General features: G+C 40.7%; 1 protein-coding gene across 3 annotated transcripts in view; it reads left to right on the plus strand.

Moving 5' to 3' along the window:
* The first annotated feature begins 8,817 nt into the window (after positions 1-8,817).
* The window catches only part of TMEM245 (transmembrane protein 245), an 87,260-nt gene continuing 72,151 nt past the window's right edge, over positions 8,818-23,926 (plus strand). For 2 of the 3 annotated variants that reach the window (XR_008731311.1, XM_055704463.1), the window contains exons 1-4: positions 8,818-9,607; positions 20,375-20,492; positions 21,092-21,193; positions 22,129-22,236. Coding sequence is in view for 2 of the 3 variants with exons in the window: in XM_055704463.1 (XP_055560438.1) it covers positions 8,981-9,607; positions 20,375-20,492; positions 21,092-21,193; positions 22,129-22,236 (955 nt within the window). In the remaining variant the exon portion in view is untranslated. The remainder of the gene's footprint in view (positions 9,608-20,374; positions 20,493-21,091; positions 21,194-22,128; positions 22,237-23,926) is intronic. The other variant, XM_055704462.1, reaches the window with a different exon arrangement.

Raw genomic sequence — 23,926 nt, forward strand, 5'->3', positions numbered from 1 at the left:
GCCCATGGCAGGGGGCTCGGAACTAGGTGATCTGTAAGATCCCCTCCATACCAAAGCGTTCTGATTTTTTTTGCTGAACTGTGGATGGTGTTCTAGTCTTCCTCCAAAAAGTACTGTGATCCTTGTCAGTAGCCTATGTCCTGTGCATGTTTTCACAGATGCCTTATGCTATTTAGCAAGGTGATCCTGAGAAGTCTTAGCCCAGCTGTGAAGAGGAGTTAGTAGGTAAGGAGGACTGACACACAGCTGTCATTATCTATGTTACAATTAGAAATCTGTGTCATTGATGATACTCCAGTTCTGTGAGTAAATCTGTAACTAAATGACTGCTCTAAGGGAAGACACTGGCCTCCCTTTTTTTTGTCTGTCTTGTCCTCATTTTCCCATCCCTCCAATGCATCAGACATACGCAGAGAAGCAAATTATTATCCTCTTAGAGAACAGATCCTCTGTCTGGTCTTTGTGATCTCTCCTGGGTCCACTGGAAGTTAGTACCATGCCATACTCTAGAGGCAAAATTAAAGCTTATACACAAAATTCATAACTTTTAGTAGCATTAAGTTGCATTATTATGACTCTATGTTTTCATGGGTTTGCCACACCGATATGTAGCAGGCATACTCCCCCCTTACCCTTTTATTTTTTTTTTTAACATCTCCAAAGAGTTTCCCCAAACAAAAGTATTGGGTAATATCTTTAGGAGCAGGAAATGTGTTTCAGAGAATTACAAAAGGTCTGATATCACTTATTTTCAGAGATAACTGTTGTGAGAGTGCTAATATTTTCTACAACGTATAACTTTGTATAGAGCCTTAGATTTATGATAGAAGTGGAAACATGTTTAAATATTACAGTTGTTTCACTGTTTCATGGAGTTGTGTATGTGCATAACTCATAAGAATTAGCATCCTCTATTTCAACCCTGACTCCACAGTGTGTAATGAACAGGTAAAGCAGTCTGCTTGAATGTTACACAGTGGGTCATTGGTGACCTCAAGTAGTTTGGGACAGAAGAATGGAAAGACTGGTAGTAAGGCTGAATGACAAGGAAGGGCTAACATTTTGGCATACTTCCTATTTTTGCATGAGTCTGCGTGTGGCAGAGCACATCTGGACTCTTAATCACAAGTAACTTACTTGATGTGAACAGAAGGAACGGAGTGACTCTAATGAGAATTTAGCTTTTATGCAGGTCCTAGCTGTGTAAGGGCTGATGTGGGCACAAGGTCAGACTATGCCACAAGATACGTACTCCCATCAGAACCCAAGGTAAGAGGTAGAGGCTTGACCTCACCTTCAGAGGTATGAAAACCTGTCAAGACCCTGTAGGCAGTAGTGGCATTGGCTGCTGTGGGAAGCACCTGCTCACTGGCCATTTTACAAACTGTCTTCTTGGGGCAGTTTGAGTATCAAAAGATGGGGGCTCTAAATCTTCATAGCTTTCATTTTACATTTATCTATTTCCTTTAATTAAAATTTCATCATCAGTATTTCTGTACTAGTGTGTTAGGGCCTAATGCAGCTGTCCCACAACCTGTCCAGCATAGACATGGATCTGACTGGAAGGCTTTAAAGAAAATTCTGATTTCCTGAGCACAAAAACTAATCAAAAGAAAAGATTTTTTTTTGCACCATATGTCAATTTTTCACATCTTTTTTCATATCTAGTTATTTCTGTGTAATTTATGTTGAGGTATCTGATTTTTGCAGGTACAGAATAAGATCTAGGTAAACCTTCCCTTTCATAAACCTGTTTTATTAGTATGAAATAATAATTTTGGTAACTTCCTTTTTCTTTTTTTAATTTTTACAGTGGGTTTGGTAAAATTATATCCTTGAACTTGGTTATTTAACTTATCTAATTTGGGCTCAGATAGTGAAGCAAAACCAGTGTAATTTTGAAATGTCAAGGAGGACGTGTGCAGCTTGTGGAGTTGATAGGTGTGAAAAAGCAGACTTAAAAGATTACTTGCTTTGAAAAATCTGTGATTTGACTTGGCAACAGCAATGAATCTGCTGTAAGGAAAGGGGCAGATTTTAATTTTTTTTTTTCTCCTTGGATTGCTAAGTAGCTTGAATTGCACTCATAGAATATCTCAGATTGGAAGGGACCCATCATCAAGTCCAACCCCTTGCTCCTCACAGGACTACGTAAAACTAACCCATATGACTAAGAGTGTCATCCAGATGCTTCTGGAACTCTTGACATGCTTGGTGCCATGACCACCTCCCCGGGGAGTCTGTTCCAGTGACTGACCACCCTCTTAGTGAAGAATCTTTTCCATTATGTCCAATCAGAACTTCCCCTGACACAGCTTCATAGGCACTCACAACTGCTTTTGCCCTACTTCTGTGTTATCTAAGTAGGAATGTTCTTTCAAACCAACGTGTGCAGGACTTCACATACCATATTTAGAACAGCTGCTGCTCCGTTTAGGCTCGTTTTGATCTGCAATTAGAGGCTATTTAGGAATGTCCTTACAAGGTGAACTTTTGTGTGGCGCTCTTAGGAAACTTTCTGTAAAAGTGTTGTGCTCTTTCTAGACTAGAGTGTTACAGAATTACCTGATAGCGGTACTTTTCTGAGCTGTGTCTAAATGATACTCAGATTCATGTTTACATTTTTAAAGTAGTAATTGGATTTTTTAAAAGTGCCGAACAGCTGCAAGTCTTTTATGGCTCCAATGCCTACTTGCAGCAGAGAACATTTTATGGCAACTAGTGATTGCAACATGTTGCCTAATTTAGTTTCACATCTTTCTTAAGCCTAGACATTCAGTTCAGTTTCATAATATGGTATTAGTAGAAGACTAAATAAAGGAACACTTCAGTTGTGTGCCAAGGAATGCAAATATTCTTGCGGATTTCTCACAACATCTGCAAATCAAAAATATTTTCCCAAGAATTAATATTTAGGCAATGTAATTTTGCTGAAGGTATTTGTGTGTGTGTGTAAGTCTAAGAACTGTATAAGGGAGTTTAAAAACAGAAAGCTAGACTCTGCTTTGGAGACAAAAGAAGACAAAACACAGAATCCTACATGTTCTGTGACTCCTAGCTGATTTTTTGGGAGGCAGAATGATCCAAAAGAATATATAGAAACCTGAAATATTAAGTGCTAGGGTATTATGTTTGCAGTTTTTATATACTAACCTTCTGTCACCTTCTTCAGTATAAAAATTAGCTTCACATTAGTCTTTTTACAGTATTATTTTAATTGTTTTTCGAGACAAGATAAAGCAAAGATAAATTCAATAAGTCAAGAAAATATTGTCATATAGGGTATTAGGATAATCGGAAAGGAAGCACAGATGCCATATTTAAATCTAGGAGGAAAAAAACCTTATTATTTAAGCCTAAAATACGATACTTGCTTCTGAAATATTGGACTGTTCATGTACAAAGCAATTACTACTTCTTCAGTTTTTCAGTTGGTGAGATGAAACCAATGATAAACTTTGACTTAGTAAAAACTACCACAATAGATACTCTCTAAAACTTGAAGATTCATTCAAGTCCTGACACAGATTCAAAGATGAAATTCCCAAACCTATTAACTCATTAGAAAAATGAAATGGTGGGGCCCTAATATTTGTGTGTGATGTCCCAGCCTTTATTTAGGCAAAATATATTTTGTTAGCATATTTGAAGCAGCATGACTTCTGTTTAGGTTAAAACAGATGCCTAGTATGCCTTTGTATTTCTGATTAATGTGTTCGGAGGTCTGGTTTGCTTTAAACTCTTTGCAAGTAAGCAGGCTGTTGCAACTATGTTAACTCTTGCTACTTGTTTTGTATTACATGAAGTGCAGTGGTTGAAGCTGAAATGTCACCTCTTAACTTTTGACTTTGTTCAGCATTCTCAAGATTAATACATAGAGAAAATGTACAAATAAGCAACTTGTAACTATATTGTTAATTGGTGTTCTGCATTCTTTATGCTAGGCTCTGTTCTGTATGCCAGTACCTAGCACCCACGTGAAGTCAATGAGCATTTGGTTGGATAGGAGTGCAGAACTGGGGTTTCGTAGTCCAGAAGTAATCCTCCAAATTCTTTGTATTTATGCACTAGTCTTTTCAGGAAAATAACACTGAATGAATACATAATGAAATCATGGTTATCTACGGGACTACTTTACAATCAGTGCATGCCCTAAAATGTTGCTTTGTAATGTGTGTTTTATACTACATGTTGGTGTTCAAGTGAGCCTTGTTAGCTATTCGACAGTGACAGACAACAATATTTATAAACCTGTTACAATAAATGCCTTTTTAGTTTAAGAAAATGTGTGGTATGGCATTTGTAAAAGGGGAAAAATAAAAATCTCTGTGAGGCTAAAGAAGTTGCTGCTGCTGCTGCCTTGTGTTAACAACTCCATCCTGTGCCATGGGCTTAAATTTATTACCCTGAGTAATTCCATTTAAGTCAATGAGGCTGGTCACAGGAGCAAATTAACAGATGTGGGGGACTACATATTTTTTTTTCTTTTTCACCATCTGAATAACAGTGAAGCTGTAAATAAATGTAATCATCTGTATTTTAATAAAGTATTAACCCAATTGTCACTTACTATAAGTAAGTAGAATGTAGAGGTTCCTGTGGTAATCTCTGTGCTGTGTTTTTGTAACCTATTGGATGCAACTATCATCACGTTGCCAATGTAACAAATCTGGGTGTTCTTTACTTGCTGGCATTGCTGCCCTGTTGCTTGGCCAGGCAGAGTCACTCCTGAAGCAGTCACAACAGGCTTTTGCAGAAAAGAAGAAAATGAAATTATATTAGAGATTGGCAATAGAGAGGAGGAAGTCCCGTGATACTCAGCAAGCAAAAGCAGCTGTAGAAGTCTCTCCAACAGGGATGCTTCAATTTCTGAGATCTCTCAGGTCTGAGCAGCTGTTTTAGCTCCTTGGTGGTGTACTGCAAAAAGTTGCCTCAAGGCACCAAGAAATGTACTTTTTACACTGTGTGCTCTGTTTGTTTTGTTTGTAGTATTGCTGCCCTGTAGTTGCAGGCTGCAAGAAAGAATGAATCTCATGTGTGTCAGCTACTTGCACACTATCCAAGTGACCATGGTCAATAAAGGCCTTAAATATACTCAGTAGAAGGCCTTATATTATATTCTGTTTGTCTTCTGCCACATGACACTTGACAGGTTGGTAAGCCATTTCGTCACAAACTTGACTGAGGCCAAAATGTTCTTGTTACTTGGATCTCTGTATGTCCAACTCTTGTTCATGGGCTAACCCTGCAAGACAGTGCTCTGGATTTTGTCCTCCCAAGGTCTTCCTGGTGCTGTTTTGCATGCGAGTCCACTGAGTGAACAACTCTGTGTTAGTGCTACCGACTGCTTTGCCTTACAACCATGCATTTCGTTCCCCTTGTTAACTGAACAAGAGTCATAGTCTTCTATATGAATCATTCAAGTATAGCACTGCTGATAATGCCATGTACTTTAAGATACTGAACGAAGTTTCTGCAGTAAAGTCAGTCACTGCTATAATCACTGGGTACAACCAGAGCTGGTGTTCCTAAGAGCTGGTCTTCATTTTACCCCTATTTTGCAAATGGCATTTAATTTGGAGTCATCTCATTTTAGCAGTTGATTTGCATAAAGAATTTTCTTTCTTTAGCCCAAAATTCAAATGTATGTGCCAATGACCTCAACAATGACTGAAATTTAAAGATTATGTATTTCTTTCTTTGGTTCTGCTACTGTTGAAACTATAGTAGTTTATGCTGAGTATTTTTCATTCACCTGAAGAGGATATGACTTTGTCATTAAACTGAAGTGAATTAATGAAGTGTGATTAACCTCTACTGGATGTTCACAAATGTTCAGTAACAGGTTAAAACAAACAAAAAGTGTCTCTAGCAGGTATAGTGAGTTATTTCCTTAATACACAGGCCAGTGCTGACACCTTGTGGCTTCATTACTGAGTTATTTCATAGTTACGTGTAGTTATTTCAGGTATAAATCATTATTAACTTGCTATTGTCAGCGCTGTCTGTTTTCTCTGCTTCATGGCCACCTCAGTACCCAGTATTTTGAGTATTTAGGTATCACATGTAAGGCAGCTTGTACCTTGGGGATGCATTCATTGCATGTTGAGTAAATAAGAAATAGAGGTGCCTGGGATCTCTGGAAGGAGACTCAAAAAGATTCAGTTCCATGCGCAAAATCATGGGTGCCAGTGTAGCAGCAGACAGAAGTTACAAGCTTCTCTCTTAATAGGGAATACCTTTTCTTATATTTTCCTCTATAGGGGAGAGCACCAAGGACTATTAATACTTGCCATGTGTACTTTTGGGCACATACATGTTTTCTACATTGACACAAAAGCATTCCTTTGCTGTCCTTTTCACCCCTGAAGAATTACTTGCAAAAAGACTGTTGGAGAATTTCTGGTAATATAGGATCCTGAGGTGCACTACTTATCTATGGCCATAAAAATGCCTAAACCACAATGTATTAGTGCAATTTATACCTAAATGGGTATCTAATCTAAAAATCACATAGCATTTCAGATCTTAAACAAAACCAGCTGTTAAGGCTGCAGTCACTGTTTGGTATCTGTTGTGGAATTCAGTTTTCATAGCTTGAGGTATGTCTTGTGAATATCATACATCCTCTCTCAGCTGTCACCTCAGAGATTGTTTTCTAATGTTTATGGCTGTGTCCCTGTTCTTAAGTGTTTGTGTTGTAGTAAGACATGAGTTAGAAATCTTTATTTTATTGCATCGTGGTTTTGTTGTTTGTGGTTTGGGTATTTTTTAATTTTATTTCTATAACAGAAATAAGTTTAGTTGCTTATAATGAATAGTGGAACAGAAATGGAAAGGAAATGTTTCCTAGAGGAGGGAACAAATCCTCAGCTTATGTAAATCAGTATTTATAGCTTCACTCAAGTCAAAGAGGTGATATTAATTTCTGTTCCTGAAGAACATGACTGCCAGAGCCTGTTAAAAAAAAAAAAATCAAAGGAATAAAGATGTGCCTATGAAGACTAGATTTGCCAGCATCTCTGTTTACCTAACAGAAGGATTTGCTCCCAACTCCACTCCCCCCACCCCCCCGCCACCCATGTAAATCTTAATTGACACCTGCTAATTGAACTTTAATGCAACAAATGTATTATAATGAGCCATTAGAGTATCTTTTTGGCATGCTTCCTCTGCTGTGCAGGAGCTGAAGGAAAAAAAGTTTCAGGTAGCAACGAATACTTCTACCTATTTCAACACCCCGCCAGGAGGCAGATCTGTCTGACCAAAGAGCAGTGAGTGACAGTATTGTTTTAAGGTGTAATAGAAGCTTCTCATATGGAAAATTGCTTGTAATGGCTCACGACTGTCCGGATCAAACGAGGTACCTGTGGGTCTATAAATACCTCTGCTGCATGAAATTAAAGCCCTTTGTCGAACCTACATGTGATCTATTCAGCAAAGGAAAACAAGGAGCTGCAGCAGCCAGGAGGGACCTTCAAAAGCACGGCAGGGAAGGCTTTGCAGCGTGGACAAGTCGGGACTGCAGTTCAAAAGCTCTAGGAAACCCGCTGGGCCCAGCCCCACCTACAGCTGTAGGGTGGAAAAGAGTTACCGGAAGAGTGTGGAAAAACCTTTACCTTTTCTGCTTGGGATGGTGATAGGGATAGGTTTCGCCTATAGATTGTTTTCTTTCTGTTGTTTTGTTTAAAAGCTGGGCTATGAACAGCTGTATTCCCACTTTACAAGTTTAAAATGTGTGTCCAGGTAATTTCAGCTTTAGACATCTGCATTGTGCAAGAAATGCTCCACCAAAATCCTGGTGGACAGACATCTACCATGAAATTACAAAAATCCTAAAGAATACCCCCCCCCCAAAACAACAAAACCAAAAATCAAATTTCCATATCTATATACTTTTTACATGCAACCTCTGTAATAAGTTATAGAAGCTATGTTGCAACTCTTGTTCAGAAGAGAGGGAAAGATGCCAGTGCTGGGGGCTTTACGGTAGCGTTGCCAGTAACTTTAGTCCCTGCTGAAGGGTTGCATTAGGTGTGAAAGAAAACTCTTTGAGCAGCACAGTGCCAGCACTGAGCTAGTTCAAACGTCATGGATTCCAGCCCTCACAAAATTTGCTCAGGCCAAGCATGTTTATTTATAGGGGCATTTAGACCACCTGTAAAATGTTAGCTGTCACCCTCCTGCGTGGATACAGGGGTCTGGTGTATGCCAGATGCAGGAAATTAGCTCCTCTCTAGAACATTTGCAAAAAAAAAATAATAAAAAAATATGCAAAATAATGTCACAAACATCAGGTCTAAATAACCAGGCAGAACAACTACAGTGGGGCTAATTCCCAGTAAAAGCGCAGAGGTTTCCTTGTTAAATAATTTGATGCCAGAACGTGTTCAGACAAGGCAAAATTCTCCAGCTGGTCTAACCAGCCCTGCTCTCCCCCTTGCGATGACACTGCAGATTTCCGGGTATTTTCTGCTTCCAGAGACTAAAGCAGCAGTGGGAGCGGGAGCGCTTAACGGAGCCGAGACAGGGCTGTGCCGCCGGGATGGGGACCAGGACGCGAAACGAGCTGCTGAGCTCCCCAAGGGCCAGCCCTCGGCCGGCGCCTTCAGCGAGGGTAACGCGGGCGCCGGAAGCCTCGGCCCGCGCTCGGCGGTGCCGGCAGCGGCGGGGGCGGGATAACGGAGTGCCGGGACAGCCCCCCGCCGCCCCGGCAGGCCCCACCGCCGTGCGGGGGGCGCGGCCGCCGGCACTCCCTGCGCAGAACTACATTTCCCAGAACGCTTCGCCACCGGCGCCTCCCCTTCCCTGCCGGGCTGGGCGCACGCCCGTGCCCGGAGCCCTGGCGGCGGCACTACAGTCCCCGGCAGCCCCGGCCACCTCCGCGCCCTCGCCCGTGGCGGCGGCGGCAGCTGCGCGTCGCTCCCTGGCAGCGGCGTCCGGAGCCGCGGCCGGCGCTGCGCGGGAGGGAGCGGGCGCCATGGCTGACAGCGGAGAGCCCCCGGCGGCTCCGGCCGCCGTCCCTCCGGGCTCGCCGGAGCAGAAGCGGCGGCCGGGCGGCTCCCCCAGCGCGGGTGCCGCCGGGGCGGAGGGCGCGGCGGCGGCCATGCCGCGGCTGCCGGTGGGCGGCCCGGGCGGGGCGGCGGGAATGTCGCTGCCGCGGCTGGAGAAGCCGATCAAGCAGGCCTTCTACAACACCGGGGCGCTGCTCTTCGCGGGGCTCTGCTGCGGCGCCGCCGTCCTGGTCTACTTCATCCTGGAGGCCTTCCTGCGGCCGCTGCTCTGGGCCGTGCTCTGCGGCACCTTCCTGCACCCCTTCAAGAGCTCCCTGACGGCGCTGGGCCGCCGCTGGCTCGGCCGCCTGCACCGTTCCCGCACGCCCGTCCTGCTGGCCGCCCTCCTCCTCCCCATCTGCTTCGCCAACTACGGGGTGGAAGCGCTGGGCGAGCAGGTGCTGCGGCGGCGGCGGCTCCTGCTGCTGCTGGGCGCCGGCGGGCCCCTGCTCTACGGGCTGTACTGCCTGGGCAGCTCCCTGGGCGTGCAGGTGCTGCTGGCCCAAGCCGCCCGCCTCATCTGCCAGGGGCTGGACTACTTCAGCAGCCAGTGGGTGAGTGCCCGCCTCGGGCGGGAAGGGGCTTCGGCGGCGGCCGGGCTCCTCTGGGGGGGCGGTGGTGGGCGCCACTTTCCCCCTCCCCGCCCCGGGTGTAGGGGGCCCGCCGGGCCGGGGCGCGATGTGCCCCCGGCCTCCCTCCTGCTCTGGCGGGCCGCGGCACCCGCCCTCCGCCTGCCCGCCCGGCGGCCCGTGGCTGCTCTGGGGGCCGGCGCCGCGGGCCGCCATCTCACTTGTTGCGCGGCGGGGTTGGGAGGGAGGGCTGCCTGGGCGGGAAGGTGGCGGACCCGGAGGTGAGGCGGCTGTTTGAAGTCACCGCCGCGCCTTTTCGTTATTTTTTAGAAACTTGTATTTTATTCCGCTGCAGAAGGCAGAAACTCCCCTGGCAGCACGTGGGTGCGACTTGGGGCGCGGGGGCGCACAGCCCCGGGGCGGGCACGGGGGTACCGGGGCACAGCCGACCTGCGCTGTGGAAACCGGGTGTGAAGTAACTTGGGGAAAAGCTCCTGTGCTGTAACCCGGGGCGCGGGGAAGTGTCCTTTGTCATCACGTGGGTGCAGCTGGAGCAGAAGCCTTGCCTCGGTCGCTGTGTCCCGTCCAGTTCAGTCCTGCGCGGTGCTGGGGTGCTGTGAAGCCTGAGGTAATTCAGGTGAGGTGCTGAGCAAGCACCGACTCCTGTGGAGGTGTGAAATGTGTAGTAAGTGTTGTGAAGTAGCAGCTCAGCTCCGCGAGTAGTTAACTTGGGGGGGGGATGGCACCTTAAGGCTTGTCTCTCAGTGTATTTTTTTTTTCTTTTTAATGTATCAAACGATGCAAACAGTTTGAACGTTGAAAAGTGAAGCTGTTTAATTTAGCGATGTTATTTAAGGTAATAAAGATTCTGGCAGACTACACTCCCCGGTTGTTGTCTTCAGTAGGTAAACTAGTTAAAACCTCCGGCAGAACTCATTTTCACTTCGTTATGTAGTGGGTTTTGCACTTTTAATTATATCTTAAGTAAATGGATATGTGAAAGCACAGAAGGAACAGTAAGTTGTACTTTTATTAAATACTGATGTACAATAGGCATGCTCAAATTGCCTGGTGTCAAGGATTTGTTATTTTTTTTAAGCTGCTCTAGTTTTTTAAACAAACAAAACGATGCCTCCCCCTTGAGTGGAGAATGACATACACATTTGGTTTAGTGGTTTTATATGTGGAGATAAAACTGAAGAACTACCTAAAACTGATTTTATGTGGACAAGAGAGAGAAACTGTCAAGAAAAGTCGCCCAACAAACTAACAAGCTTGTGCAGGCTTCTGATTTTGAATTACACATGTTCTTTGAATACTAGTTTTATTCCCTTAGTGGAGCTGGTGCATGCTGGTATCTCAAACAAAACTTTGGAGGTGTGTACCAGAAGCAAGAGCTTTCCTGAATGCTCTGACAAAGGACACTTTGAGCTTTTTCTAGTATAAATAGGATGGAGTGGAGAATGTGTTTTGTCACTCGAAGGTAAACATTGGAAGAAGAGATTTTCTTGGCTATCTATTCTGAGATGTCATATGCTGGAAAGTGTCAGGGGAGATCTGTTTCTGGTGTGTTTTGTCTTCAGAAGTATAATTAAGACTGAGTAGACAGACAGAGACACGCTCTCTGTTTTTATGAAGAGGCAAGATACAACCCAACCATCTTTACCTTCAGCTGAGAGGTACAAGAATCTAAGCATGGCTTGATACTGGTGGGAAGATTTGATTAGTTGTCATAAAGTTTACTTTCCTTTGCATTGGCCTATTTTATTTTTAACAGATCAGCAATATTACTACACTAACTGACTTGGCTAAGTCCAGGCCTTTATTCAAACTTCGTTAATTAAGCTATGCTTACATGGGGTGAGTATATGGGTACTAAAGGAAGCTGCACTGATTTAACCTCGTAACTATGGTTGTAATGCACTGGTCTATGTGCACGCTCAGTGCAGTTTCGGTTAGCAGTGCCTGATACTTCTGTTTTGCACTAATGTTTCTGATGTGATACTTGTGTTCATTGAAGTGCTGTAAGATTTTAACTGGGCAAAAGGTAGTAAGCTCCCAGAACTCTTCAGACCTGAGTTCCTTGGGAAGATTTTGGGTTCGTGTCAAACTGACCACAGATGTCCTTAAGCAAACCAGTTACAGTAGTTTTTTAAGGAAGCTGCCGGTGTCTCTTTCTGGGGTGCTAGATGAGAAAGAAACTGGACTTCCCTTTGTAAATAACCTTAACCTAGTCCAGTTTTTTTGAATGTTGCTGTTAATGAATATTTATTATCTCAGACCTGTAGCAGGATAGTTTAATTTTCTTCGTGCTGTTGAGCCTCGAGGTGGACCCATTAGTAGTATCTCGTTTAACCTCGGTTAAGCATTTTAAGCCCTTTAATTGCCATATTATATTGCAGGACTCTGTTTTCATGCATAAGTTCTGTTGTTAGTTGCACAGGAATTTTGGTTGTCACAAGTCAGTTTGCTCCATTGTACTTCTCTGGGATGTGAATCCTTCACGGTTTCTTCTGTATCTTATCTTGCATGAAGATTATAACTATTTTTGTTTGTAGATACTCTATGTGATATGCAGAAGTAATGGTAATTCCATTTTTTGCACTGTTTCTTTTAGCAGCCCACTAAGCCAATCTAGATTTCTGTGTTTCAAAATACTTTAATATGCAGTAATGTTATTAATATAAGTAGATTTTCCCCTTAGCAAGAAATATTTTTTTGCCAAGAATACGATATAGAATTTACTAAAAGCATGAAAAAGACAAGCAAGCATGGTTTGTTTTAAGTGTGAGACTAGTATCTGACTAGCATAGTGCAGTTGTTTGTGGTAAGTTTAATCTTTTGAGCTATGAATGTCTGTGCTCCAGGTACCAGTGAGCCTGCCTTGGGCTGCAGAGGTGTACAATGTATTTGTTCTTGTTTGGAACTTTGCCCCACCTGGATGGCACTGCTGCTTACAGAGGGGAAAAACATGCACAGTTGTCATTTCCCTTTCTCATTCCTTCTGCTGTATGAGAGAAGTGAGAAGATGCCTATCATTAGAATTTGACTGAGAACAACTATGAGGTTTTTGGGGTACCAATTTGGTGTTCTCTAGCTAAAGGTATTTTTATGGTATCTACTAGGCCATGAAACAGACAGACATTCTTTTAAGTTCCAGAAAGAAATGTTCTCAAAATACAGCAATTGCATGTGATAATGACATGGTAAACTGTTATCTTGGCACCAGTGTGTTACTGAGCTTTCTTGTACTGTTGTCTTCAAATCTAGGAAAGCCATTCATGGTGTTGATGAATTAAGGTTTGGAAATAGCTATATTCCTGTCTGTGGTTCTTCAGTCACACCTGCAGTTTAGGAACTGGGAATCCTAGATACCTCCATGATAGGACCGTTTGATAGGTGATTGCAAAACACTGCATTGAAGAAAAACTTCAAGATCTTAAGCTATTCTACAAGCATCTCGTTCCCACGGTCTCCTTTTCCTTCCCTTTCTGCTTTACAGTTCTTGCAATGTCTTTGAAGAAACTTGCTCAAGAAATGTAGTATGCTTCTGGGCCTTAAAGCTAGGAGCTGGTTATAAATTCTAGATGAGTTCCTTGCTCTGATTCTGACCTTCTCTAGGGTTGTTTTAGAAGTCTTACGTAGAGGACATGCACTCTACATGAACTTCACAGATAATAGGGAAGGTGAACATTTTTCTGTATATTTTTTTTTTTGTAGGAAGGGAGAGTTTATCTCATAGCAGGCATAATATACCCTTACATGTTTATCTGCTCTGACAATTTCAATGTGGTTACACTTGCAGTTAGCATACCTTCTGAAGACTAAACTTGAACTGTCTTGTCATCCTAGTTTTATAGGAGGTATGCTTGTATCTGGTGCCGTATCTAAGGTACAGGAAACTCTTCTGCTTTATTGCAAGAGTTCCATTTAGCCTGATGTTTTACACTTAGAGTACTATACAGGAAATGCCAGCTGTATTGGTTGTATTTTCTTTTTTTATTTTTGGTAGGGTTCACATGCTCATATTTATTTAGAAAATGGTTAGTTTGTAGATCCTGGCAGGTGACATAAATTACACAGCTGCTTTACATTGACTCTGAAGTTCATTTTAGTAAATTAAATATGATATAATTGGCAGAATTATCTGGAGTGAACTTGGTTATGGGGCTGTCAAAATCTTTCTCTGCTGGCCAGTCTTTCTTCCTTGGTTTGTCACAGCTATTGGTCAGGATCAGAACTATGTACTCATATGTGTGTGTCAGTCTGTTTTTGTATTTCTAACTGTGCTAGGTACAACTCATGTTCTAGCGGTTAGCATGCAATTAGAGGACCTAATCAATCTTTTTCTCACTGCGGTGCTGGGCAAATCTGGAAACACCATTTGCTGTGACCACTGCATTGGAATATGGTCAAAGTAGGTGTTTGTTTTGGCTAGTGGACTGTCTGCTCCCTGTCAGGGAAGCTATCAAAGACATCAGTCAGGGAACCCTCCATCTGTGTTGGCACTAGATGTCAGCAGTCCCTAAACTAACCCTTGCAGACTGAAATTCTCAAACGTGCTCCTTGGCAAATGTTTTGGGTCACAGGCTCCAAGATGCTTGTCTTCCACAGTGCTATTGAATATCACCTGTGGAGGCAAAAAAGCATCTACATTTTGTCAAGTTCACCTGATGGGGCAATTTCCCTTCTAGCAAAGGAAGGGGGTAAGCTTGACTATAATATTGGATTAACTATAAATGATAAAAACACAGTTCTGATTTTTGAGGTGTATATAATTTCTATTTTTTGAGTGTTTCAGGTAGGTCCCCCCAGCTTAGAGCAGGCTTGCTCTGTAATAAGAAATTTAGGTTCCTAAATCTATCCAGCTTAAAAAAAACCCTAAAAACCCACCAAAAAACAACCACCTGAAAAAGCCCTTAAGTATTCTTTCTGCTGATTATAGTAATCCTTTCATTATTTGGTCTTATAGCTTATAAATCATACAGCCATGTACTGATTGTAAACACCTCTTACCAAAACCACAGGTTTTGGTTTAGAGATAAACTGTGTAGAGACCACATGTGGCCTATTTAAAAACATGATGGGGAGGGGCAGGGAAAGACTGAGTTGATAGTAGGGTTTTTTTCTGCTTTTGTTTTTCCCTTCCACACCCACCTTCAGTTTTGGGAGAACCTGCTGTGTGATGTGTTCTTGAAAAGGCTTAGGAGCTTGTTTAGATTTATACACAGGAACTGCAGCCTCAGGCATTAAGCTGATTCTAGCCTTGAGCCTAATGATCTATACTACATTATGTTAATTATTTTTTGGTATTTAAATTTTTGAACACAGTGATACTACATTTTCTACGACCTCTGAAAGGAATGATTGTTACGGAACTGTCCAGCAAAATTTGAACTGTGTTCTGTATAATAAAGCGAGAAGGTAAAGAAGTTCCGTTGTTTGAGGAACCATCTCTTAAGAAAGTGTCATCATGAAGCATGTCAGAGGAGTGGTACTCTGTCTGCAGGGAGAGAATTTTATGTGCTTTGAAAAGCCTGTTTCCACAAGTGAATCTTGTCTCAATAGCATTTTTATTAACGGAGTTTCTCATAAATAACTTGTATTAAGACAGGAAAAGTGAACTGAAGAAGAACCATTTTCAACATCTATAGCTGCAGTCTTCTGGGTATCTTAGATGTAATAGATTTCCTTTAATTCACAGTGTAGGAAATGTTTCAGGGCACATCAAAAATACTTTTAACCTGTGTATGGCAGTATTGATTTTTGATGATCAGTTCCCCTCTGCCCCAAGTTTCTAGTTATAGGCTCATACTTTTGTCCCTTCAAAAAGGGGTGGTCTCAGTAAACACTAGGTTTCTGTTTGACATGGTTTAGCAGTCTGCGTGTGTTAATGCCAGGAATACCTACATGGATATGTTTCACATGGTTTAGCAGTCTGCGTGTGTTAATGCCAGGCATACCTACATGGATATGTTTCACAGTTGGGGGTTCTAGAAGAAACAGAAAGGTATGCTGTTCTAGTCGTTTGGACTTAGGAGAAGGAATAACCCAGTCTTGTCAGGTTTATCCTTTACTTGTGTTCACTTAGAAAAAAAAAATCAGGATGTCATTTACCAGCTTAGGTAAATGACAGCCCCCTTAATGCGGGGAAGAGGTGGTTGAGTTTGCTCTGAGGTGGGCATTAGTGTTGTAGGTGTGATCAGTTGGGTTTGTTTTTTTTCCTGGTTTTCTATCTGTTTGGCAAAGACTGTCTCCATGCTAAATGAAAGGCAATTACACTTTCTTCATTCTGCAAAACTCTGCACATCACAGGATATTTCCTCTTGTGTAATAAGGAATATACAGTAAAGCCACATGGAATTAATTTTGGTTCTGAAAACTGGAATCAGAATGACATTTTTGTAAGTCCTCGCCTGTCCCTTTATTGTCTTTTTTTATTGTTTAGAAAACTTTTTCAAATGAACAGACAGATAAGGAAAACACTCTGATGTTCACAATGGCAAGCACAGTTTGGCTTTTATTGAGGCGTTTAATGCCTTGTGTCACTTCATTTTTCAAGTCCAACACTGCTCTGCTGAACTTCTGCCATGGGTTTGTTTTCCTTCGCCAGCCTGCATCACCACTGAGGAGAAAGAGGTAGAAATAATGAACGACTGTCTTCACGTCTTCAACCAGCTTCACTCAGTGCAGCACTGTTTTAAAAATTTGAGAAAGTGGCATGTGAATGTTTGGTCAATGTTTTTAAGGTTTTTCATTAGTTTTTCTTGCAATAGAAAATCTCTATTTCCAAATGAAAACTTTATTTTTACGTGTTAAAGGGAAATGGTAAAATAAGACTTTTTATTCAAACCCTGAAACAAACTGGAAAATAGGAAATGGAATTGAATACATAGTTTTGTCAAACAGTTTTAAATCTGAATTAAAAAAAACCCAAACAGCACAACAAACCAAACCATGAAAAACTTTGCTGTATGATTTCCAAGTGGGAAGGAGGAGCCTGGAAAAAAAGACTTTAAAATGGCAAAGGGAGAAGTTAGAGCTACAACTAGAAAATGAAAGATTTGAAACAATACCATTTGGTAGGTCTTGACTTGTTAAAAACTGAAGCTTTTGGAAGGTTGTCAGGGCACATATCGAAAGAAGCTGTTGGTTATTCTACTCAGTCTTCCCTGTTATGTTTACCGTGGAGTGGTTTACATGAAGCAGGTAGGAAATGTGTTTGCTGCTGGCTGTTGAGTTGTTGGGGCAATATTCCATTGAAGGCTGGGTTGTTTGGAAGCTTTGCTACCAGTGAAGAGCTGTTCTTGCTTACCCCATTTGTGACATATGCTTCAGTTGCCTTGTTGGTGCCCATCTTACCTGTGTGAGCTGGTTTAGCTGTAACTGAATTAGATCTTAAACTCTTGTTTAGTTTTTTTCATTTGCTTTTTTTCTGGATAGTTTTTTTATCAATGTGGGGAGCTTGAGCTAGCTCCGTGAATGTTGGAGCTGGTGTGCAGCAGATGTGGGACTGTCTGACTGGCGGTGGAAGGGAATGAACTGCCACTTCCAGTAGCAGTGAGCTGTTAAATGAGCTCATCTGTAAAACCTCTCCTGTAGAGATTAACTTGCTGATAGGAGAAAAAAAAAAGGGAGTGAACTGTGTAAATAAAGAATTCCATCCTTCAGTATAAATCAATATAAATGTTGCAAAGAGCTGAGTAGTAAGAAAGAGTTCATTCTTAAGAAATGATGCCAAAGCCAAAACAAGTGTCACAGATTTTCAAATTCTCTCAACTTGCAACTGGAACTGGAAACAAACTTTCAGTAACGTTGGTGATACAGTCATGCTGATAAATCCTACACTTTCCAACACTGAAATTTAAAAGAAAAATCAAAACGCTGCATACTTCTGTGGTATAATTTTGCCTTCAATTGGCAATTTAAAGAGAACTGAAACCCTTCAGACTTACCTTGATGTGTCTAAATCTGGCATTTTAAATTTACCACTGTAACCCAAAAGTGGATGCTGAAATCAAAGAAGTTATACTGTAGTTACAGCTATGTATAAAGGAAAGCAGGCAATTTTTCTTTATCTGTCTAAAGGCGAGACAACATTTTGTTCAGTTTGTGAGGGATGCTACGAAGTGCAAAGGAGATGTGAGAAATAGGCAATTTGGTTTAGCATGGAATTTGTATCCACTCTAGTTTCAGTGCAGTAATTACAGTAGCTTAATTTTAATAAAAGTAGGCAGTATCTTTTATTCTTTATTTCCATTATGTCAGTTGTTGAGATGGACATGTGATAGTAAAGAGGCCATTAATATTCTTACACTCTAGTGTAGCTAAAGCCTTTGGAGACCATTCAGAAGAACAGTGGGAAAGGTTATATAACATCCTTCTAAAGAGTTAAGGAGGAAAAAAAAAAGTAGGCTGTTGCCAAGTTAGTATGGGATGAAATCCTAGTCCATGTCAATTTAAGTTAATTTGCTTTGTCAGTTGCTTTCAGCTACGAATTGTTGGAAGTAGGCTACCCAGGTTCCTCTACAGTGTATTTCTTGCAGTATAGGGAAGTGCTTGGCCATAACATTAACTGATAAAGAACTAGTTTCTCCGTGGTGTCACTGAAATTATACCTCTTGCACCAGCCAGTTAACTATATATGTTTTTTACAGGGCTTTGGGATTGTTATTGCTTGATCTCCAAAGCAAGATGTCTTGTTTATTTTAAAATAATCTGTTTCTCACTATTCAGTAGAAATAAGAAATATTGGGTCATTTGCTAAGCTTTCAGAAATGAGAGTTGATGAATTATTGTAACTTACAACACAGAAATTTATTGAATACCTAAACCCTCAAATGCTAGCTTTTAGTTCAGCTATATGCATGGCTAAAAGTAGTGCAGCATGTTTCACTTTGTTGGCTGTTAAATGTAGGCTTATGCTCTATTATTATGCTTTTCTGGTGTAATTTTAATCAGAAAGTTTAATTTATTTGATTTACTGAGTCTCCTATTAGAAATTTATTAAATTTAAAAGCTAAAGAGAAAAATTGGCTTGATGCTGGAAAATTTATCATGGAATGATGTTGTGTGGCTGACATTAGGGAGTTAGGATTGCATTTTCATGCTGAGTTCTCTCTTGCAATTACAGTTGTGCTGTAATATGCCTTGTGAGTGAATTTGTTACGAGCCTGTGCTTTTAAAGGAGTGCTGCTGTGCATGTCAGTTCACAACTTAATTTTTTTTTTTTAGTCTTATTGTCTAAGGGTTGTGTTAGTTCTAGACGTTTGTCTCAAGTCCACATTTGGCCACAAGCATTATCCAGCTCCGTTGATGCAAAACTAGAGATAGCAGTGGGAAGTTGGGCTGATCAGCTTTGATGAGAGAGATTAGTATGAAAAGGGTGTAAGTTTTTTCACATTTAAGTGATTTTTAAATTACGTTTTGTGTATGTGTATGAGTGTTCCCTCTGAAGTTATCACTGCTTTGCTGCTGCATTCAGTACAATTAAGATTACCTTTGCGCCAATTGGGTGCATGGGAGATGTCGCACAAACTTGCTTTTTACAGGGACTGTTGCCTCCTCAGTGTGAGTCATATAATGTGCAAAGTAAAGAGGTGAAAGCTCTTCTGGTGTATTCTGTTTAACTACTTGTGCTATGTCTCTGCCACTACATTACTGCTTCTTACAGTGACGTCTGATTCGGCAAGTGCTGTTAATAGAGGTTCTGTTTAAACTTCATTGGGATTTATGGATTTGTAAGTGTAAACTTGAAAGTGTCCTTAACTGGTTATGGATAGAGAATGTTTGTTGAATTTGGTTGGTGTTTTGTTTTTTTTTTTTTGTTAAGGATGGAACACTGAGTTTCTATTTTCACAGGTTTTCATACCTCTTCTATTTCACATCTTCTGCTGAGTAGCAGCTTTTGACCTCCTGTTGCCACTTCTGGTTTCTGCTTTCTTCTTTTCAGCATTTTCAAGCTCAAATTCTTCGTCTCAAGATTCTTAATTGGAATTCTGTATTGTGATTTATCTGATGATAAATCTGAGTTACTGAAAGCAGTTAGAAGCAGCAAAACCAGTATGATCACATCTGTCTCTTGATACATTGTCACAGACATTTTTCTGTCTAGTGTTTTTAGTTAAATATTTGATTAAATTTCATGTCACAAGTCATTAAAAGACATGACTGGTTTGTGGACCAACACTGCTCAGAAACAGCAGTTCTTGTTGTGCTTCTGAATGGCTATCTGTGACTTAAAACCCCCTTTGTCTCTTTGGACTGGAACACAGGAGCTGGCAAGCTGCTCTGTGCTGGAGTGAGCGGTGCTCTGCTGGCTCTGTCTCCGTGTGGCCCTGTTGGTGGTGCTGGTGGCCCTGTTTCATTTAGTTTCTCACCTTTCAGTGGTAGTTCCAGAATAATTGCTTGGTCTCAGGTGCAAAACCATCTTCCTTCAGGGTTTGTGTCCAGGAAAGCTTGTATACCCCCTGACATTAGAACCATACTGAAGGCAGGCCAAAGGCGTGTCTAGCCTGCCCTTATGCTTTGCACAAACTTTACATTTCTCTTACATGGAGCAAACCCTCATGTAATTAATTGGCAGTTCTGAAACGCAGGCTTCTTGAAGAATTAGAACCAGAAGTCAGGTTCTAACTTCAGTTCTCTCGCCACGGCAGTTGGGGGTGTGTGTGTGTATATACACACGTATCAAAATACAGTTCTATTGTGCTCGTGTATGTATACATACCTGTGCGTATCTTTTTCTTAAAGATATGGACGCTGGTTGTTGGTTACCTGCTGATGGTTTCATTCAAGTGGAATATAAGCACTGAACGTTACTTAAAAGCGATCTCAGTCCCTGTCTGGATTATGCTGCTCTTTCACTTGGGTGAGTAACAAGGAGTTACTATTGTAATGCATCCACTGGGATTCTGTTGTCTTGCAAACAAAGCTAGTGGCTTACACTTCTGCTAAATCTTTATAATGGAGTCTTAGCTGGGGTGCATGCTGTTTTCTCTGCTCAGTAATTCTGGCTACATGTGTCCTGCAGGGACTGCTGGAGTAGGGAATGGGAAGGCATCAAGATGCTGAGCAACATGTGTCTTCAACTCCTCCTGCACAGTTTGTACTTCCCCATGGTTTTCCCTTCTTTGGCTGACAGACCTGGTACTTACTCCCTGACAGTGAAGGAGGGCTGGGGTCACATGTTTCATTTTCTGTTGTTAAAATTGTTTTCTTGTGTCAGCATAGTCTGAAGTTGCTGAAGTTAGGAATGGTAACAACTTGGTTTATTCACCAAGAAACTTGTTCACCTGTATTTTCTATTCTTTTCTGTCAATGTGGAAAACTTGTTTGCTTTATGATGTATTTTAGTTTCTGTCCAGATTGTTCTTTGTTGATGTGGTGTCTTTCTTGGTTTTGCTAAATGTAGAGTTTATTAATGGCATAATTTTTCTCATAAAAAGCACAAACCCTTGGATCTTTCAGCTTCTGTGGCAGGTTCCTGGAGAATTCCTGTGTTTCTGGTTATAGTTGTTCTGATGACTGTAGGCATGTTGCATGAGCAGCAGAATGGAAAGGAGTCTTCTGGTAAGGAGAAAGTCACTATTTCTTTTATTGTTGGAGGCAAAAGTTCTTTTAAGTCACATGAAAGAATCTGGATTGTTTTAATGTAAATTCAACGTCATATGGATTGCAAGAATTTGAAACTAACAGACTAAAAATCTTACCGTTTACTCATGCTGCAATGAATCTTTTAATTCTTTACAGAAAATCATTGGTATGGATGTTTCCTTTTCATAGCAAAGGAGCAACTCTAATGATCAAGCCTGATTACTTAAGTTTGCAGAATCCTACATGTAGTTTCAAGCATAAAGAAAGCCCAGGAAATTTGGAATCGGAGGCTAATTTTGAAAGAGATGAGCAATATGGGTTTGGTAGCTCCTGTAGTATTAAGTATGAGAGAAGCTTGAGACAATTGCGTTCAGCAAGTTTCTTATAGCCACTCATTTGTTTTTAAAATACCAGTTTCTTAAAACTATGTTTTGTGTTCAGGCCAAGCAAAATTGGGTTTTCCTGTTGTGAGTCAATTTTGCATGAAAGCAAATGTCAGGTGTTGCCTTCTAGTATCAGCTATATGATTATTTTGGGGAAACTTTTTTCCTGTCTTACTGTTTTCTTGGAAGTTGTAATAAACTTGGTTAGTAAAATTTGAGTATCTGATACAGAGATTTTTAGGTTAATCAGACTGCCAGCAACTCTGAATGGCTTGGAAGCAGTTCATTAGCAAGGATAGTGCTAAGCAAATAACTGGTTTTGTATTTTGGCTCCATGTGTATTGTAATATTAAAATTAATGGCACTCATTCCTGATTGACCATATTGAATATATATAATGCATACTAAAAACAAAGTGTCTACCCATATAATTTCTGTTGGTTCACTGCTTTTGTGGACATCAAGCAACAAATAAAACATTTTAAGATTAAGCTTTTCTTTATTTACATACACATATATATTTTACAGGGGCAGAGCTTCCTGGTCAGATGATTTCCATTGCTGCTTCAACAATTGCCATGGCAATTTCAATGACAGAAGATGAATCCAATAATGAACATTCCTCACAACCCTCAGGTGACTGAACACTCTGTAAGAAACATTTGAATTTGCTCTAAAGGCATGACATTGGAGGGAATGAAGAAAAAATTTAAAATAGTCCCCATCCTCTTCATTCTGTCCAAAATAGCACATTTACACTTGCTTTGTGAAACAAGTTTTTTAAAATGTTAATAAGGAGATAATATAAAAGCTCTCTTGCAAATGATAGTTTACGTGGCTGTGTCTACATTTAGAAGGCCTGACTAGAAGGATTTATTATGGTGGTGGTGTCTTTTGGTTGTTTTTTTTGTGGGTGGTTTTTTGTGGTGTTTTTTTTTTTTTTTTTTTGGAATGAGGCCATCTTTTTTCCTATTCTTTATTATTCATTTTTTAGTTTTCCCTAGCTGCCTTTTGATTTTTTGGCAGTTACGAGATATAACTGGATTTCAGGACAAGGTACAGACAGACTGGAATAATTTTTGTGTACATCAGAGTGAGAAAAAAACCTTTGTTTTCTGTTTCACTGTGGCATGCTCAAAGTCTTTCCTGTAGTGAGTGTACTTGACGTTATAGCTTGAGTCGCAATACTTCCACTTGCAGTAACCAACTAGAAATCTGTAAGAAATGGCTTGAAAGAGTTGCAAAGAAGGTGTTTAATTGTCCATCACTGGTTTTGAACCTTAGCATCATTTTTCTAGGTAGACCTTTGATGGAATGTGATACTAGAAAAATAAGTTATTATGAAGATCTCTGGAAATTGGAAGGGTTCATCCATTTCCCACAACTAGACGAAACGGGTCATTCAACTTGACAGAATGTGAACTTACAAAACTAAATATGAAAAGGGCAGTTTCAAACAGCTTATTCTTTTCTTACCTTTGTTTCTACATTGTACATGACTATTATAAAAATATAGAACCCTATGGATATATGTCCTGAAAATTTGAGAATGGAGCTTTGTGGTGACAGTTCTCTTACGTTGCTGTCTCTAATCTTTAGTTTTGTAAATGAGATTTTTTTTTTTTTAGTTGAATTTTGAACATCTGGTCAAGCAACAGTCTCCCACAAATGTGCTAATAAGTGGTTGTGTTCTTGTTTGTTGCCCCTGCTACTTCTTTTTTTTAAACTTATCAGTTTTTAATTTTTTTCTCTTTAAGACAGTTTGGTTTTTTTTCCTCTTTTCAAGTTGTAACCTTTCTTGGCCAAAAGAAAGCTACAGCAGATTTAAAAAGGTGTCTTTTACAGTGTATTTATTTTGACATAATTTCTTGAGACAGTTTACTGGATGATTTTTTTGTCTTCTGAATTCTGTTGTTTTCCTTCACAGCAGGAAAAGAACAAATACAGTTTACTGTTTTGTGTACTGTTTACTCCTAAACAATAGTTCAAACAATTTTACAACAATCTGTTGGGAACTAGCATTCTATTCTTTGATATGTGTTAAACACATCCTTTTGGTCGTCTGGTTTGGATGTTCTGTGTGAATGGTGATGAAATGTTATGCTTGTACAGCAAAAGGTTTTACTTGCAAGGTTAAGAAATTACAGCTCTTTCGTTTTTCCTTTGCAGTGATTTTTGGATGTTTCGTTATCTTGTTTTGGAACTTGTAATGCACATCTATTTTATGAGAAGCGTAATATTTTGAAAGCTTTCACATCTTCAGGCAGCAGTTGGATAGCGAATTTCAGGAGATCTTCCTTTTTTATATCTATTCTGTCAGTGGTTG

Source organism: Falco cherrug, chromosome 3 (genome assembly GCF_023634085.1).
Source record: "Falco cherrug isolate bFalChe1 chromosome 3, bFalChe1.pri, whole genome shotgun sequence".
Lineage (NCBI taxonomy): Eukaryota > Metazoa > Chordata > Aves > Falconiformes > Falconidae > Falco > Falco cherrug.